The sequence below is a fragment of the Dunckerocampus dactyliophorus genome, chromosome 12 (genome assembly GCF_027744805.1).
Source record: "Dunckerocampus dactyliophorus isolate RoL2022-P2 chromosome 12, RoL_Ddac_1.1, whole genome shotgun sequence".
Taxonomy (NCBI): domain Eukaryota; kingdom Metazoa; phylum Chordata; class Actinopteri; order Syngnathiformes; family Syngnathidae; genus Dunckerocampus; species Dunckerocampus dactyliophorus.
The window spans coordinates 15,965,522-15,980,170 of record NC_072830.1 but is presented as its reverse complement, the minus strand read 5'-3'; the positions used below and the strand labels follow the sequence as shown (position 1 = coordinate 15,980,170).

Genomic DNA, 14,649 nt, shown 5'->3' with positions numbered 1-14,649 from the left:
TCATTTCAGTCATATTAGTCACCCTTAAATAACATGCGGCTCTTCTTCCCCGTGCTCTTGTGCTATTTCCAGGTCGAAGAGAATAGACTTCGGTCCACATGACTGGCATTCAATGCCAGTTTCTGGTGCTCAGACTTGGTTGTTGGTGCCAGGGCTGGAGCCTGGGACGGAGTACCAGTTCAGTGTGCTGGCACAGAACAAATTGGGCACAGGCCCATTCAGCGAAGTTGTGACAGTCAACACTGCAGGTGGGTTCTGGTTCGATTGCCATCAACGCTCTGAATGCTTCTTTTTTACCCCCTTCTGTTTGCTGCCACTGACTTGGCACTGGCACATTTTTTTAATCTTTCCATAAGGCGCAATGTAGTATACTGCCCTCTAGTGTGGTTTGCATGTCAACTATTACACTCACTGGACAGATACTGCTATCAAGCGACATCCTATGCAACTTTGCATCAACTTCAAATCTTATTTTTTATGATTTCAAAAAGACTACCCTAAACAAAACAACATGTTTCGCTACTCCCTCTATTTGTGCAGAATCTGATATAGCGCCACATCTCATATCTCCTCTGCATGGACAGAGACAACATGATTCAAAAATCTAAACATTACAGTGCATTTTCCCACACTTTTCTTTTTTGTCAGGTGTAACTACTGCAGGTAACCATAAATATCATATGCACCACTGCAAACTACTAACACAATTAATCCAAACATTAACATCAAAATGCAGCATTATTAAGTTTGTAAAGGCACAATTTTTAATATGACTCAGGCACATGCAAGAGGAAAAATCCAATGAATTAAGCAGCATCCTTTTTTTAATCCTTCCATATTATTATGTTAAAAGGGAAATAACATAATACAAATAATGATGCAGTGCAAAGCCAGACATGATATGCAATTTCCTACACTTCTCTGTAATGAATCATAAAAAAGCGGGTTAGTTAATGAGAAGAGGCCATTAAATCTTTGTCTACCCGAAGTGCTTCACACGTATAATGGTTAGCAGTGATGGGTTCCATTGAGCACAAAACCAACAGCATGAGCACTGGCTCACCTGAATGGAATCACCTGTGTTTGACAGGACAGCACATGGTGAATGTAGAGTGGTTATAAATAAATGTAGCATTTAACTTCATGCATTTAAGTAACCTCATGTCTCAAGGGCACACACACACACACACACACACACACACACACACACACACACACAAGGCTTGCTTTGTTTGTCACTGTAGTGCGAATTGAGGATGTCTGCTCTTTAAAATCAATGCTTCAGCAAGACATGGGGGGTATTGCATGGACAGATTACCTCATTTACAGTGGAGACAGCAACAAATGATAGCTTTAAAGGTAATGGTAATGGTTTTATTTTCTTAGGACATGCTTACATTAAATGACATTAAGGAAACATCACCTGTTTACACTTCATGTCAAATACCGATTACGATATGATCCGGTATCTAATTTTTATGCCACTATCAGACATTCCAACATCCCTACTAATAGCATGTACAGTGGAGCCTTGGTTCCAGAATTAATAACGTTCGACATTAACCGAAACGGACGCTAACTGAATACATTTTTCCCATAAGAAATAATGTAAATCAAATTAATCCATTCCAGAAAGATAAAAAATGTTAACACAAAGCACGTTTTTATAGTTTTACAATTAGAGTGTTACATGCAGTAAACAATTCCAAATGCATATAAATACATATAAATGATGAATGAAAGGAATAAATGAACATTTAAGGTTACTTTTACGTTTATTGAAGACGTGATTCTTGATGTGAGTGTTCCCAAAGAGCTGCGAGACACCACGAGAAACACCTTCCTGTTTTGCCATGAGTTATTGTTTGAATTCAATGGTTTCTCACCTCAATAACCCAAAATGGAGCCAAAGAAAGTTGCAAGTGCCAGCATTTTGATAAAGAAGTGGAAAAACACTATTGAATTGAACAGAATTCAAGGAATAACTCATGACAGAACAGGAAGATGGTGTCTGTGTGGGGTCTCGCTGCCACATTGGGGTTTTTTGGGAACACTCGCATCAAGAATCATGTCTTCAGTGAAGGTAAAGGTAACCTTAAATGTTCATTTATCCCTTTCATTTGTAATTATATGCATTTAGCATTGTTTTATGCAGGTAAAACTATAAAAACATGTTATGTGTGAACATTTTTGAGAATCAACGGCTGATAACATCATAGACGGGCTACGTAGCTGACTTCCGGTTCCGGTTGCCATTTTGTTAGCAAGCTAGCTTCTTTGTTAGAAGCTAAGGATGTTGTGTATTCAAAAATGCAGTACATTAAAAACACATTTGGACTCACGCATTGTATCAATAACACGACAAGATGTTACGTGTTAAATCGGAAAATGTCTGTAAACCGAGGCAAAATTTTGGCATAAATTTTCAATGTTAACTGAAAAAGACGCTAACCAGGGAGAACGCTAACTGAGGTTTCACTGTGGAGAGAGTTGATTGCTAAATCACGGCGGTTCGACATCTGAAGTTTTGACTTTATACATTTTTCCAGAAAATTAAACACAGTTCACTCTATCACGGTTTTTCAAACATTAATTAATAATAAATCATGCTGTTTTGTGGTTGATTACAGCCTGTTACAGTATTAATCTCAAAATATGCATATTTAAGCAAATTTTACATATTTGTGGCCTAAATTAAGCATTTTCAAGCATTAAAATGTCTAAATACACAAAAAATACAAATATGAGGCATTCAGAAAACGTATCTGTTATTTGAAGTACACAACATTGGTCTCTAGGAGTCAGTAATGTTACATTGTGTCACATTGATGAGACCATAGCCACCACAGGAAGTACGAAACTGGAAGTAAAAAAATGAACAACAAGGAACTCTCAATGCTAACATGTGTGAGTCTATACAATATTATGTCTTATTTCCATTATTATGGCTACTATGTTGGGTCATAAGATTGTAAAAGTGACGTTAGGGGTGTTGTTTTATGTCTAGAGGGTTCTAATAATGTCAAAACCGTATTTAGAAGGTCGTAAAGCGGTTCTCTGTGCTCTAACTATGAAAATATTCCATTTAAGAAATAAGAAGTCCTACTTCATTGGAAATGAATTGGAACCAATTAACCGTGGTGATAGAGGGATTACTGTATTCGACTTCAGGGGTGTTTTACTTTAGAGGCTTCATGGTATGTTGTGTCACTTGCCACATTATTTTGGTTTGGCTCAAGAATGCAAAGTACAAATACAAAATACATAATAACAGCCAAATCTACGCAGGCTTTCAGTGTTAAACCACATAAACCTTTACCACAAAAGACCATCTAGAATATTTTTTCCTCTGCAATACAACCTGACCTTCTTTCCCAGGCTCACCCCTGGGTACCCCAGAACCACTGGTGCTTCTTACACCACCGCGGTGCCTCACAGCCAATCGCACGCAGCACGGTGTCCTCCTCACTTGGCTCCCCCCAGCCAACCACTCTTCCCCCATCAACCGCTACATTGTGGAGTTCCGCCTCGGGGAGCGATGGGAGATCCTGGATGACTTAATCCCGTCCACTGAGACCGAGCTCATCGCCAGAGACCTCGTTCAGGTAGGTAAACGTGGGCGAGTGTTTATAGTCGTGTGACAATAAGACGATCAAGATGATGTGTTCGTTGTGTCTCCCTGTTGCCAGGAATCCTGGTACGAGTTTCGAGTGATGGCTGTCATGGATGACCTGATCAGTGAGAGCAGCAATGTAGTGGGAGTGTCCAGCACGGGTCTGTATCTTACAGTTGCCTTGCAGAAAAAACATCACCTTTGTCATCCATATTGGATTCATATATCTTAGTGGAGAGTGTTTTTGTGTGCCTGGTAATTATCCGATAGAGTATTGGACCAATACTCTATTGGATAATTACCAGGCAGTTTACCATATTAGATTAATTGAAGACTGTGTGTTCCCAGTTTAGAACCTCTGTATTTTTCCTGTCAGATCCTTTCCCCCCTGCGGAGGTGGCTGATGAGGGGCTGGCGCGGCCTGTGGTGGCGGGCGTCGTGGCAACTATCTGTTTCCTGGCAGCGGCGGTGCTGTTCAGCACCCTTGCGGCCTGCTTTGTCAACAAGCAGCATCGCCGCAAACTCAAGCGTAAACCGGGTTGGTCCTCCATGTCTGTTACAATCGTACCTCTCTCATATTTGACTGAGGAAATAAAGTAAATGTATTTGTTCTCTCAGATCCTCCCTTGTCTGTGACACACTTCCGGAAAAGCATAGAATCACCGTAAGTAGCACCCAAGCCAGAGCCCATGCTGCTGTCATGCATCTTCTTTTGCACCACTTTCATTATTTATGCAAAAAAATAATAATTAAACTAGGGATGCTGAGATCGGGGTTTTATACTGCCAATTCCCATGCCGATCATCTATGAGTGAGATTGGTCGATACAGATACCAATCACATGGATTAACTGTACATTTTTCAATTTATTTATGATGAGTGCTATTGGTCAGGGGCATCGTTAGACAATTCCAAGTGGCCCTTGGCTAATTGGTAATTATTAAAAAATAAATGTTTGGGCGGATTGTCTTTTTTTGCCTTTATTTGTGTGAAAGGATTTTTGTACTATTTGACACAAACCTGAATTTAATTTGGTGCGTGTCTTGGGGTAATACAAATACATGGGAAATAAATTGTTCAATAATATTTTTTTTAGCTCAAGATAACAACATTAACGGAATAAAATAATACAATTAAATATCTTTATTAAATAGAAATCTGTCCTGCTCAACATAAAACAAAATAAATTCAGTGTCCAGGTTGCAAGGGTGTCCAACTTTCAGCACTATTAGAGCTGTCAACTATTTGGTTTCACTTATGACTGGCAACATTTTAAATTGTACACTACTTTATTTACCAAGCACATCTCCACTCAAACAGTGTGGCCATCGTCTTTATGCTATTTTGTGCTCATTTGTCATAATACAAAGGCATAAAGTCTGAATTGAACTGTTATAAAAAACTACTAAACGTTGAAGCAAATCTTCTTTGACCCTTTGTGAGCTACTGAAAATCACCTGGTGAGATAGGACACCCCTGTAATAGTAATATCATCATAAGGCTGTACGCAATATGTGTTTATGTTGATTAAACAACCACACACAAATAGTGTTTTGAGGACAAGACATAATTAGTATAATGACAACAAGAGAGTAAAGTTGTTCGGTGACACTTGAAAAAGTTAGTATGTACCCCATGAACGTGATATCCACATCCCTGTGGGACAAAAACGAGCTCCAAACTAACCGCATTGCTTGTTTGTTTTAAAAACAAAATGTCACTGTGGTAAAAGGACACATTTGGAATTCGAAGACCAGAAGCTAGGCGGATAACTCTAGCTAGCTGATAGCTAGCCGCTGCTAGTGCAAAGTACAGCCAGTGACAGCTGGGCAAAGCGTGTAAACAAACATGCAAGAATACTCTAACTGCAATAGTGTTGGTAAGGGAGTGATCAGACAAGCTGGCATCGATTGGCATAGCCTCAATACGAGCGTCTCAATACAAGACGTGTCATTTTGTTGGCAACCCTACAGTACATGACACGGCAGACATGTAGTAGCCGCCGCACGGCGATAAGTTTTTAAATTCACAAGAGAAGAAGACGAAGCCAGCGGGCGGCAGCAGTGTTTACACCAACAAGGAGACAAACTAAAACTACAGAAGCTGAAATAAGTCATTTTCTAAGTACAGTACGTGGATAAAATAAAAACTTCAGAATGTTCACTTTTAATACGCGTCATGTAGGTCACGTATCAAACAGCTGTATTTATTACCAAAACTTCATTTTTACATTCACAAATGAATTAAAATTGACTGACAATCATACGTATTTATACACTAATTATAGTTGCACATTACTTACAGACACATAGTTTCTCCATAACAAAAAGCAACCGGAATGCTCTGCATCATTAAATTTCTGTGTGTCATATTCTCAATTTAATGATTTATTGCAGCCACTAGGTGTCATCAAAAAAAACAACCATCACCCCACTTTAACATACTGTAAAGGCAGCACTTGTTAAATTATATACTGTATATATTATTATAGTATATATTATTATAGAAGGGCCCTTAGTGGACATAGATGCCCCTGAGAGTGGGATTGATAACAGCCTACCCAAGACACCAACAAGAACCATCAGCGAAGAGCCAGGAGAAAGAACAGACATGAGAAAACTGGGGAGGAGGCAGCCGGTCAAGTGGCCTAAAGCAAATGAGGTGGCGATTTGGCGGAAGCTGGACAAGGACCTCAGCTTTACCTTGGAGCATTCACTGCCTGGCCAGGTGGAATCAAAGCTGAACTGCATCGGAGACATACTGTACGAGAAGTGCAAAGGAAGGTTTGGCGTGTTGGCAGAAAAGCGACAAACAGAAGGGGAGGAGGGAGCGAGAGATCGAGCAGTTAGTGAAGAGGCGGCGGCAGCTCCGAAAGTAGTGGAGGAAGGCAAATCAAGAGGAGAGGGAGGGCCTGAAGCCACTGTGGGAGGAGGTGAAGAAAAACCTTGCCAATCTGCGGAGAGCAGAGCGCATTCGCAAGTGCAGAAGGAGGAAGGAAAAAGAGAGGAGTAACTTCTTCAGAAATCCGTTCAAGCATGCGAGGCAACTGCTGGAGGACAAGAGAAGTGGAAAGCTGGAGATTACTAAGTCAGAGCTCGAGAGTTATATCACGGAGCAGTACAGTGACCCAGCGAAGTCAACCCTACTGGGTTCACCAGGCTATGTCCCTCACCCAGCCCCCCCTGTCTACCTGTTCAATGCTGCTCTTCCCAAACTTAGCAAGGTAGCAGATGTCGTCCATAGACCAAGAGCAGCCTCTGCCCCTTGCCCCAATGGGATTCCGTATAAGCTTTATAAGAACTGCCCAGGCGTCCAGAAACATCTGTGGAACCTGGCTTGGAAGAACCCAGTCATCCCCTCAGAGTGGCAGAGAACTGTCACCATCTTCATCCCAAAGGAACCGAACTCCAGGTCCGTCAGTCAGTTTAGGAGTATTGCTCTATTGAATGTTGAAGGGAAGATTTTCTCTTCCATCGTGGCAAAGAGGCTGACCAACTACCTCTCAAGGAATGGGTACATTGATCCAGAGGGCAAAAAGGGAGCGACGAGACCTGTATGTTGTGTGCCTCGACCTAGCCATAGCTCACGGGTCTGTCCACCATCAACTCATCGAGTTTTCCTTGGAGTTCTTCCATGTTGCTGTTTGCATTAGTGTCCTGGTGGTCAAGTACTTCAAAGACCTCCAATTGTGCTGCACCCACCAGGACGTTACCACAGGCTGGCAACTGCTGGAAGTGGGTATCGCCATGGGTTGCTCCATCTCGCCCATCCTGTTTGTCACAGCCTTCGAGATCATCCTCCTTGGAGCAAGGAAGATGGTCGGAGGAGCGAAATGACCATTGGGGCAAAGACTCCCACCGGTGAGAGGCTACATGGTCATACATGGTCACATCACCACCATTCTCCAGAAAGCAGCATGTACAGCAAGTGAGCTTGTGGGATGGGCAAGGATGAAGATCAAACAGAGTCCAGCGGCGTCGAGCATGTCTCGGAAGAGGCGAGACACCTATTTTCTGGTCAGAGGCCTCCAGGGAACAGCAGAAAGCCATGGTGGTGGCAGAGGTGGTGAGGGCCGAGCAGGAACGCCTGAACATCAAGGCAATGTCTCAGAGCTGGCCGAGGAGGTTGGACTTAATGGCCAATGTTGTGGTCTGATCTGTGGAAGACCCCTCAAGCCAGGCTCAGCTTCCTGATGAGGACAACGTATGACGCCTTACCTTGTCCACGAAACCTCCATCAATGGTACGGTGCTGACGAGACCTGTCCTCTGTGCAACACCATCAACGCAAGCCTTTAGCACATCCTGTCGGGCTGCAAGACAGCACTTACACAAGGCCGATACAGGTGGCGACACGACCTGGTGTTGAAAAAGCTGGCAGAGGCAGTGGAGGCATGCAGACAGGAGGCAAACAGTAGACCTGCGGCTCCAGTGAGGGATTCATCCAGTTTGCCAGGGCAGCAGAGAACATCAATACACTCTTCATGAGAGATACTGTACGCCAGGTCTCCTCTCACCAGGAAGTGCGTGGGACATGAGAGTCGACCTTGGAAAGCAGCTAGTTCCCCGGGGAGATTGCAGAAACGTCACTCCGGCCAGACCTGGTAATGTGGTCGGTAGCTCACAAGACTGTCTCACTGGTGGAGCTCACCGTGCCATAGGAGGAGAACTTAGAAGCAGCCCACAAGCGGAAGCATGCTAAGTATGCAGATCTTGCGGCACAGTGCAGAGAGGTTAGCTGGAAAGCCATTACCTGCTCTGTTGAGGTGGGGTGTAGAGGCTTTGTGGGAGCCTCGACTGCTCGCCTACTCCGTGATGTGGGATGCAAAGGAGTTACGCATGGGAAAGCCATCAAAGAACTGCCTGAGTAGGCAGAGAAAGGCAGCTTATGGCTGTGGCTAAGGAGGAAGCACAGGAGTTTGGGGCCAGACAACACCTGGGGCATTAGAGTTTTTAAATGAACTGTTAGAGACAACTGGACTCTTGTTGTTGGTTGAAGACATTTCACTTTTAATCCAAAAGGCTTCTTCAGTTCTAAATTTTAGGTGTGGAGTTCCCCTCTTTATATGTCCCTGCTGGGTGTGTCCCTTGGGGATGGTCGCTACGGGTTGTGGTTGTAGCCTGTGAACGACTCTCTTGGATAAGGACTAGGGGAACAATGGCCACTAATGAGTTGTTTTGCCACCAGCCAGGTGAGCGACCCATTGTTATGCAAGAGGATATGAGACAAAGTGAGACACAACAGAGCAGTACGTGCTTTCACCATATTAGAAAACTCCCCAACGACATCAGACAAAGTCGCTACATTTGTCACTTTTGAGAAAATATGTTGTCAAGGGGGGTTGGAATGTCGCCAGATCTAGTGACAAAATCTCCAAGTTGGCAACACTGCAGGGAACAACAACAAGCGGTAACATATAACACCATGATGAGCACTGTTCAGCCGATGGTAACGTATTTACTTCCACAGCCAATCAATTCATTAACACCGCGTTACGTGGTACATGCTGCTATTTTGCAGATTAGCATATAGCTAAGGCTGCTTGCTAACCCTGTATTATGGCGAAACAAACGGGCAGTGCAACAGCGTCTCGCCAAGCCAAGGTTAAAAAAAAGCGGTTCTTTTAAGGTGGACTGGCTGTCGGAGAGGCTCCAGCATACCCCCACGACCCTAGTGAGGATAAGCGGCATAGAAAATTGATGGCTGGCTGAATGGCTGTCGGAGTATGTGCAAACAGAAGAACAAGAGGGGAAACTGGGTGAGATTTTTTTAATGAGAAAGCGCTGCTTTATAAAACATGCTGCAAAGCCAAGGTAGCAAGCCAGTTTTCTGAGTGAAAAGTGTGGACTGAATGTGTGGCGTAACTGTGCATGTTTTACTGCCGTGCTTTTATTTTGATGGCCGGTGTTCCACTACGGGATACAGGAAGTGTTACGTAGAGTTTGTGTTGCTGAAGGAACCGAAAGATCGATTGAGAGTTAATTGATTATTATTTTTTTTTAGACAAATGTAAACATATACAACAAACATGGCATCAATTTCAAGTAAATTTTCAGAATAAAATATTGCCACAACAGGCTGCTTTAAAACAGGAAGTGAAAGTCCAATCAGGAAATTAAATTAACAATAAACTGTAAATGGTAAACAAGAAAATAAATTGAAAATAAAATGATAAACTGGGGGTTTTCTACAAGATTCAGATGGTTAATTGTATGAGTCCGTGGCTTATTTTGTCTGAGGTATAGAATAAAGAAAGCTACTTTGTAGAATCCTCCTTGCTGTCGGTTTGAAACCACTCATATACAAAATACGACAAAATGGAAGTTCTCAGGTTTTGGACAGGTGCAATACTACAGTGTGCACGTCTGATGCCGCTCACACAGGTCCAAGGAATGTTCAGGTCATTTTTGTGTATGCTCAGATAACACCTTTTATGGTTTGGCTATGTAAAAGCAAACATGCACATAAAAAATGTATGGATTCTATAGTTGGTTGCTAGAGAGAAGTTTAAAAAAAAGATTACATGAAAACGTTATGTATTTTCAAGGTGCAGAAGAACATGCTCAGTAGTGAGCTTGTGCAGATTAGGAGTTGAAAGCAGCCGAGTCAGCATTTGAAGCACAGGGCTGCAGTGTGTGTATTGATTTTGTATCCGTGTGTTCTTTAACCTCAAACACTGTCTGCTCTCTGCATGAATGTCAGTGTTTAACAACGCAATTTTTTTGTTTGTTTAGCTGCTCATTTAATGTACAGTGTGTAATCATCTGTCTGTGTGTAAAACCGATGTAGACATATGAGTGCACTGCAATACCCGAAAAAACAGGCACAGCTGTGACAGTCACTTCTCCAAAAGCATCACTTATTGTATTCATTTAATGAGATTAGATGCAAGCAGGCCACCTCTACTTTTCCTGCACTTGCTATATTTAAAGATGAACCAGGCCCATGTTGTTTGTCTCCCGCCGCAGGCCTCCTCTCACCCCCTTGCCAGGGGTAGAGCCCTGCTGGGACGAGCCTGCCAGGAGCACTTTCTTGCCCCCGCCCGCCAGCCCCCTGTGAGTGTGCTGCACTGCACTGCATTGGCCTGGCTGCATGCATGCTTTATACAGAAATGACCTTGTGGCTTTTTTGTTGTGGTGAAATCAATTTTTTTTATATGTATGCACAGTCTTCCAGGGGTTAAACGACATTGGCGTGGCTGCATGTCCTACCCTTTGTGATGCATTCAGCAATTGTTGACTCGTGTGTGCACATGAAGGCCTGCTTAAACGTCATTTGCTCTCCTCATGTTGCCATGCGGTGCAGCATATGCAAACTGGTCTCACATCTGCTGAAGACTCACTAGATTTGTGATGTGCATTGTTGGTGCTTCATCCTTGTGTTGGTCATTCGCTTCTGTCCTTCTGCTGTCCTATGTTGGTTTTGAAAAAGAAACATTCAGTTATAGCTGAGTAGAAAGCTAGTAATGCAGAATAGTAAATGTTGTTTTGACGGACTTCTCTTTGTGGTCGAAGAGATGTTGTCTTTTACCCAAAGGCTTCCCAAGTGTCCCCATTCCAACAGAATGTTATATTTGGGAACTCTGCACCACTTCTCCAACCTAAAAGTAACCTTTGTGGATGTGCTTTACACCATTTCAGTTAAGCCTTGCTTCTGCCCTATTCCATGTCAGGTTATCATCAGGGAAGATAAGCCCAGAGAGCTCCCCTCCGTCTCGACCCCGCTCCATTTCTTCAGAGGGCTCCCACGGCCCAGGCCTGTACGTGAGGAAGCTGCCCAGCCCTCAGAGGGAAAAAGACAAAGAGCTCTCCTTCTACAAGAAAACCAAGCGTGCCATAGCCAGCAAGAAGTACAGCGTGTCCAAGCATGAGGCAGAAGTCACCACACCCATCGAGCTGATATGTCGCGGCCCAGACGGACGCTTTGTCATGGAGACCAGCCCACCTGCCCGCCGTATCCAGGGCTTCCCCTTCGCCGAGGAGTCCGACTTGTACCCCGAGTTCCGGCAGTCTGACGAGGAGAACGATTTTGACCCGGGGCCTCTGCCGCCCATCATGCCCACGCTGCGGCCCCAGCTCTCCCCAACGTCCTCCAGCCTGGAGTCAACGCAGCCCCCCACCTACAGCCCCCGCCTCCACAGGGCAATGGAAGGTATGAGCTTTGCAGAGGGCAGTGCACTTCACGCCTCAGGGCAGGCCCCGTCCGCCCGCTACCGGGGCTTCCCCCAGGTCCCGTTCTATGGGTATTTAGGCAGCCGTATTGAATCAGGGATTCCACCACCATTCTACATGCCTGACATCAGCCCGCATAGCTCTGCTCTGTCCTCCCCCCCAGGCACCGCTGAGGGGCCCTTTGGTTACCCCGCCATCCCTGAGGAGAGTGGAGAGATGGAGCACCATCAGTACACCGCCTCTGGCCATTCTCTGTCTCACACTCACAGCCCTTCCCCTCGCTCACCTGACAGCTGGCAACCTCGCGAGTTACCCTTCCTGGGTCTAGAGGGTCCACGCTTCATGTTGCCCCCTCACCATCCCTCACATCATCCTCCGGACATGCCAGACCCACCCTCTTACACTTCTCACTCACTTCCCCCCAGTCGCCTTCACTTCCCTCCCCTTTCGGATCCAACAAGCCTGAGACTCCTGCAGCTGGAGGTCCCTGTGGCTCCCCCAGGCAGAGAAAGGCCCCCGGGGCCTCCGGTTAGGCGTTTAGCTATGCAACAGGCCCAAAGTCTCGGCCAGCTCAGACACACGGCCCATGGAGTGGGTGTACCAGTGTTGCCTTACCCTGACCCGGCAGCCCGTGCAGGGAGCCCAAGCACAGCCCCCAGTAGTAGCCCCCAGTCCTGGCTCAGCCCGAGGGCGGGACGCCGAGCAGACCCCTCCCTGCCCCCCTTAGTACTTCAACCCTCCCGTCTTTCTCCGCTCTCCCAGAGCCCACTTAGCACCCAGCCGGGTTCTCCAGATATCCTAGTGCGCCCCCCTCCGCGCCCCGGCATCCTCCGCACCTCTCGGTCTCTGGAGATGCCTGAGCTCACCCTGCAGCCCTCGGCCGCTGCCACTTTCTCCCGGAGGTCCTCCCTGACCACCTCTCCCACTCAGAGTCAGGGAGGCCAACTGGCCAGCCCCAGTTACCACGCCGCCCACATGTCCTATGCCTCCACGGCAGCCAGTTACCCCTCACAGTCCCCCTCTCCCCCACCGGAGGGCAGGGATGTTTTCGGGCAAAGGCCATCCCAGAGACGGACAGAGGAGGAGATGCTACCCTCAGAGCCCTCCCAGCTCCAGATATCAGCCTCAGGGTAGGTGATCCATTTCACCAGACAATAGTCTCACATTTATTCAAAAGAGGGGAGAGAACTCCCTATCTAATTTTGAACTTAATGGCTCCATTTAGACATGATTAGGACGCATATTGTTTAATATGCAGAAGGCATGTAATTGCATTTAGCACGCATTTGTGTAGAATAACTAATCTCTTGTCATGTGAAAAGTCAATTTAATTCGACAATGTACGTTTGATAAAACATTTTGTTGGATAATATACAGCCAAAAAATAGATAATGAATCATTTCTGCAAGGCCTAATTTCTGCGGACCTTAAGGGTTAAAGATGGGCATATCTTTTTTTTTTTAAGTAACATTTTTACAGTGAAGATTAAGTAGTTTAAAGCAATTACGAAAACAAAAAGTGGAAAAGAAAAAAACTAGAACCCTTGACATAATTTATTTCCGTAGGAAAATAATGTAAAAAATTTGTCCCAGGGTCAAACTGCTGCCATTATAAAACCTTTTAATAACATGATGTGCAATGTTTTAAGTGACATTTTTAAACATTCCCAACTGTCTTACAATTGTAAAAATAAGTTAATCGCTGTTAATGGAAAAACATAAAGTAAACAAAGTAAATATTCATTTTTATTTTTAAAGAGTTGTAATAATTCTATCTAAAAAAAATAGGGGTGCACCATAATTATGAGGAATTATGACGTCATACCAATAAATGCGATAACATTAAAAATAGCTCAGATAACCCATAATTTAAAAAAAAAACTCTCAGATGACGTGAGATTACCCGTACTGTGGTGTGTGTTACTGGGCTAAGGTGAGCAAATGAAGCGCACCTCTTATGTGATGTGCTGCAGCTGCAAACGGCCTGTCGTGACTTCCCCACCTCCCCTGAGCTGAACTGGTATAATCACGGCGTCAATCGTGTGGGACTTCCTTACTGTTTCAGAGGAAGACATTTTATGTGCTATTTGCACCAGATGTTCTGCAAACATTCTGCGAGGACGGAAAAAAACGAATCAACCTTCAACGCATGAACGCATCAACCTTCAAAGTTATGAAACCCTACGAAGTGCTGCTAAAGGGCAGCCACAAAGCAAGTTCCTCGGGCTTGTTCCTATCGCCACAGGGTTTAAAAAGTGTGAAAAGTTTGCCAGAGCCAACCCAAGGGCTAACGTGAGCTATGATTTCATCGTGGATATGATGGCACATGGACGACCAGCCCTTTAATATTGTCAAATACTGGCTTTTGTTGGCTAGTAAACCACTTAGAGCCATGGTTTGGACTTCTGGATGTCCATTTCTCAATTTTTTTCACTGCTACTGTATATTTTGTTCAGTAGCAGTGATGTCATATTTGGTTAGGACAAATCTACAGGTTGAGTTTGTCTAATCCACCTTTGAGTCTCCTAATTCCAGGTGTACACAAATTACAGTTATAGTTAAATAAAAAAAAAATAGCTATAAATAAATGATCAGTTATTGGTGCCGGTCTTGAGGAAGCAGAACGTTACTGGTATCGGCTTGAAAAAAAAATATATTGTGCATCCCTATAAAAAAAAGCCTAATGCAAAGCTGAGTCGCATCACACTTCAATTCTGAGATTTTGTGCGACTTTCCTGTCATTTTTAGTCCAATTGAGAATTCTACTGTAATTCTACCCCACTGTTGATTAACAATGGAAAAAAATATTTACGAATAATTTAAAATACAATAATAATGTGTTCCCTACTGAATAATAGCAACATTTT

General features: G+C 44.2%; 1 protein-coding gene across 5 annotated transcripts in view; it reads left to right on the top strand.

The window, feature by feature from the left end:
* Positions 1 to 14,649, top strand: part of igsf9ba (immunoglobulin superfamily, member 9Ba) — a 95,096-nt gene that overhangs the window by 60,062 nt on the left and 20,385 nt on the right. For 4 of the 5 annotated variants that reach the window (XR_008573260.1, XR_008573261.1, XM_054795343.1 and 1 more), the window contains exons 13-19: positions 73 to 248; positions 3,379 to 3,605; positions 3,690 to 3,774; positions 3,990 to 4,151; positions 4,232 to 4,277; positions 10,581 to 10,667; positions 11,285 to 12,913. Coding sequence is in view for 3 of the 5 variants with exons in the window: in XM_054795343.1 (XP_054651318.1) it covers positions 73 to 248; positions 3,379 to 3,605; positions 3,690 to 3,774; positions 3,990 to 4,151; positions 4,232 to 4,277; positions 10,581 to 10,667; positions 11,285 to 12,913 (2,412 nt within the window). In the remaining 2 variants the exon portion in view is untranslated. The remainder of the gene's footprint in view (positions 1 to 72; positions 249 to 3,378; positions 3,606 to 3,689; positions 3,775 to 3,989; positions 4,152 to 4,231; positions 4,278 to 10,580; positions 10,668 to 11,284; positions 12,914 to 14,649) is intronic. The other variant, XM_054795344.1, reaches the window with a different exon arrangement.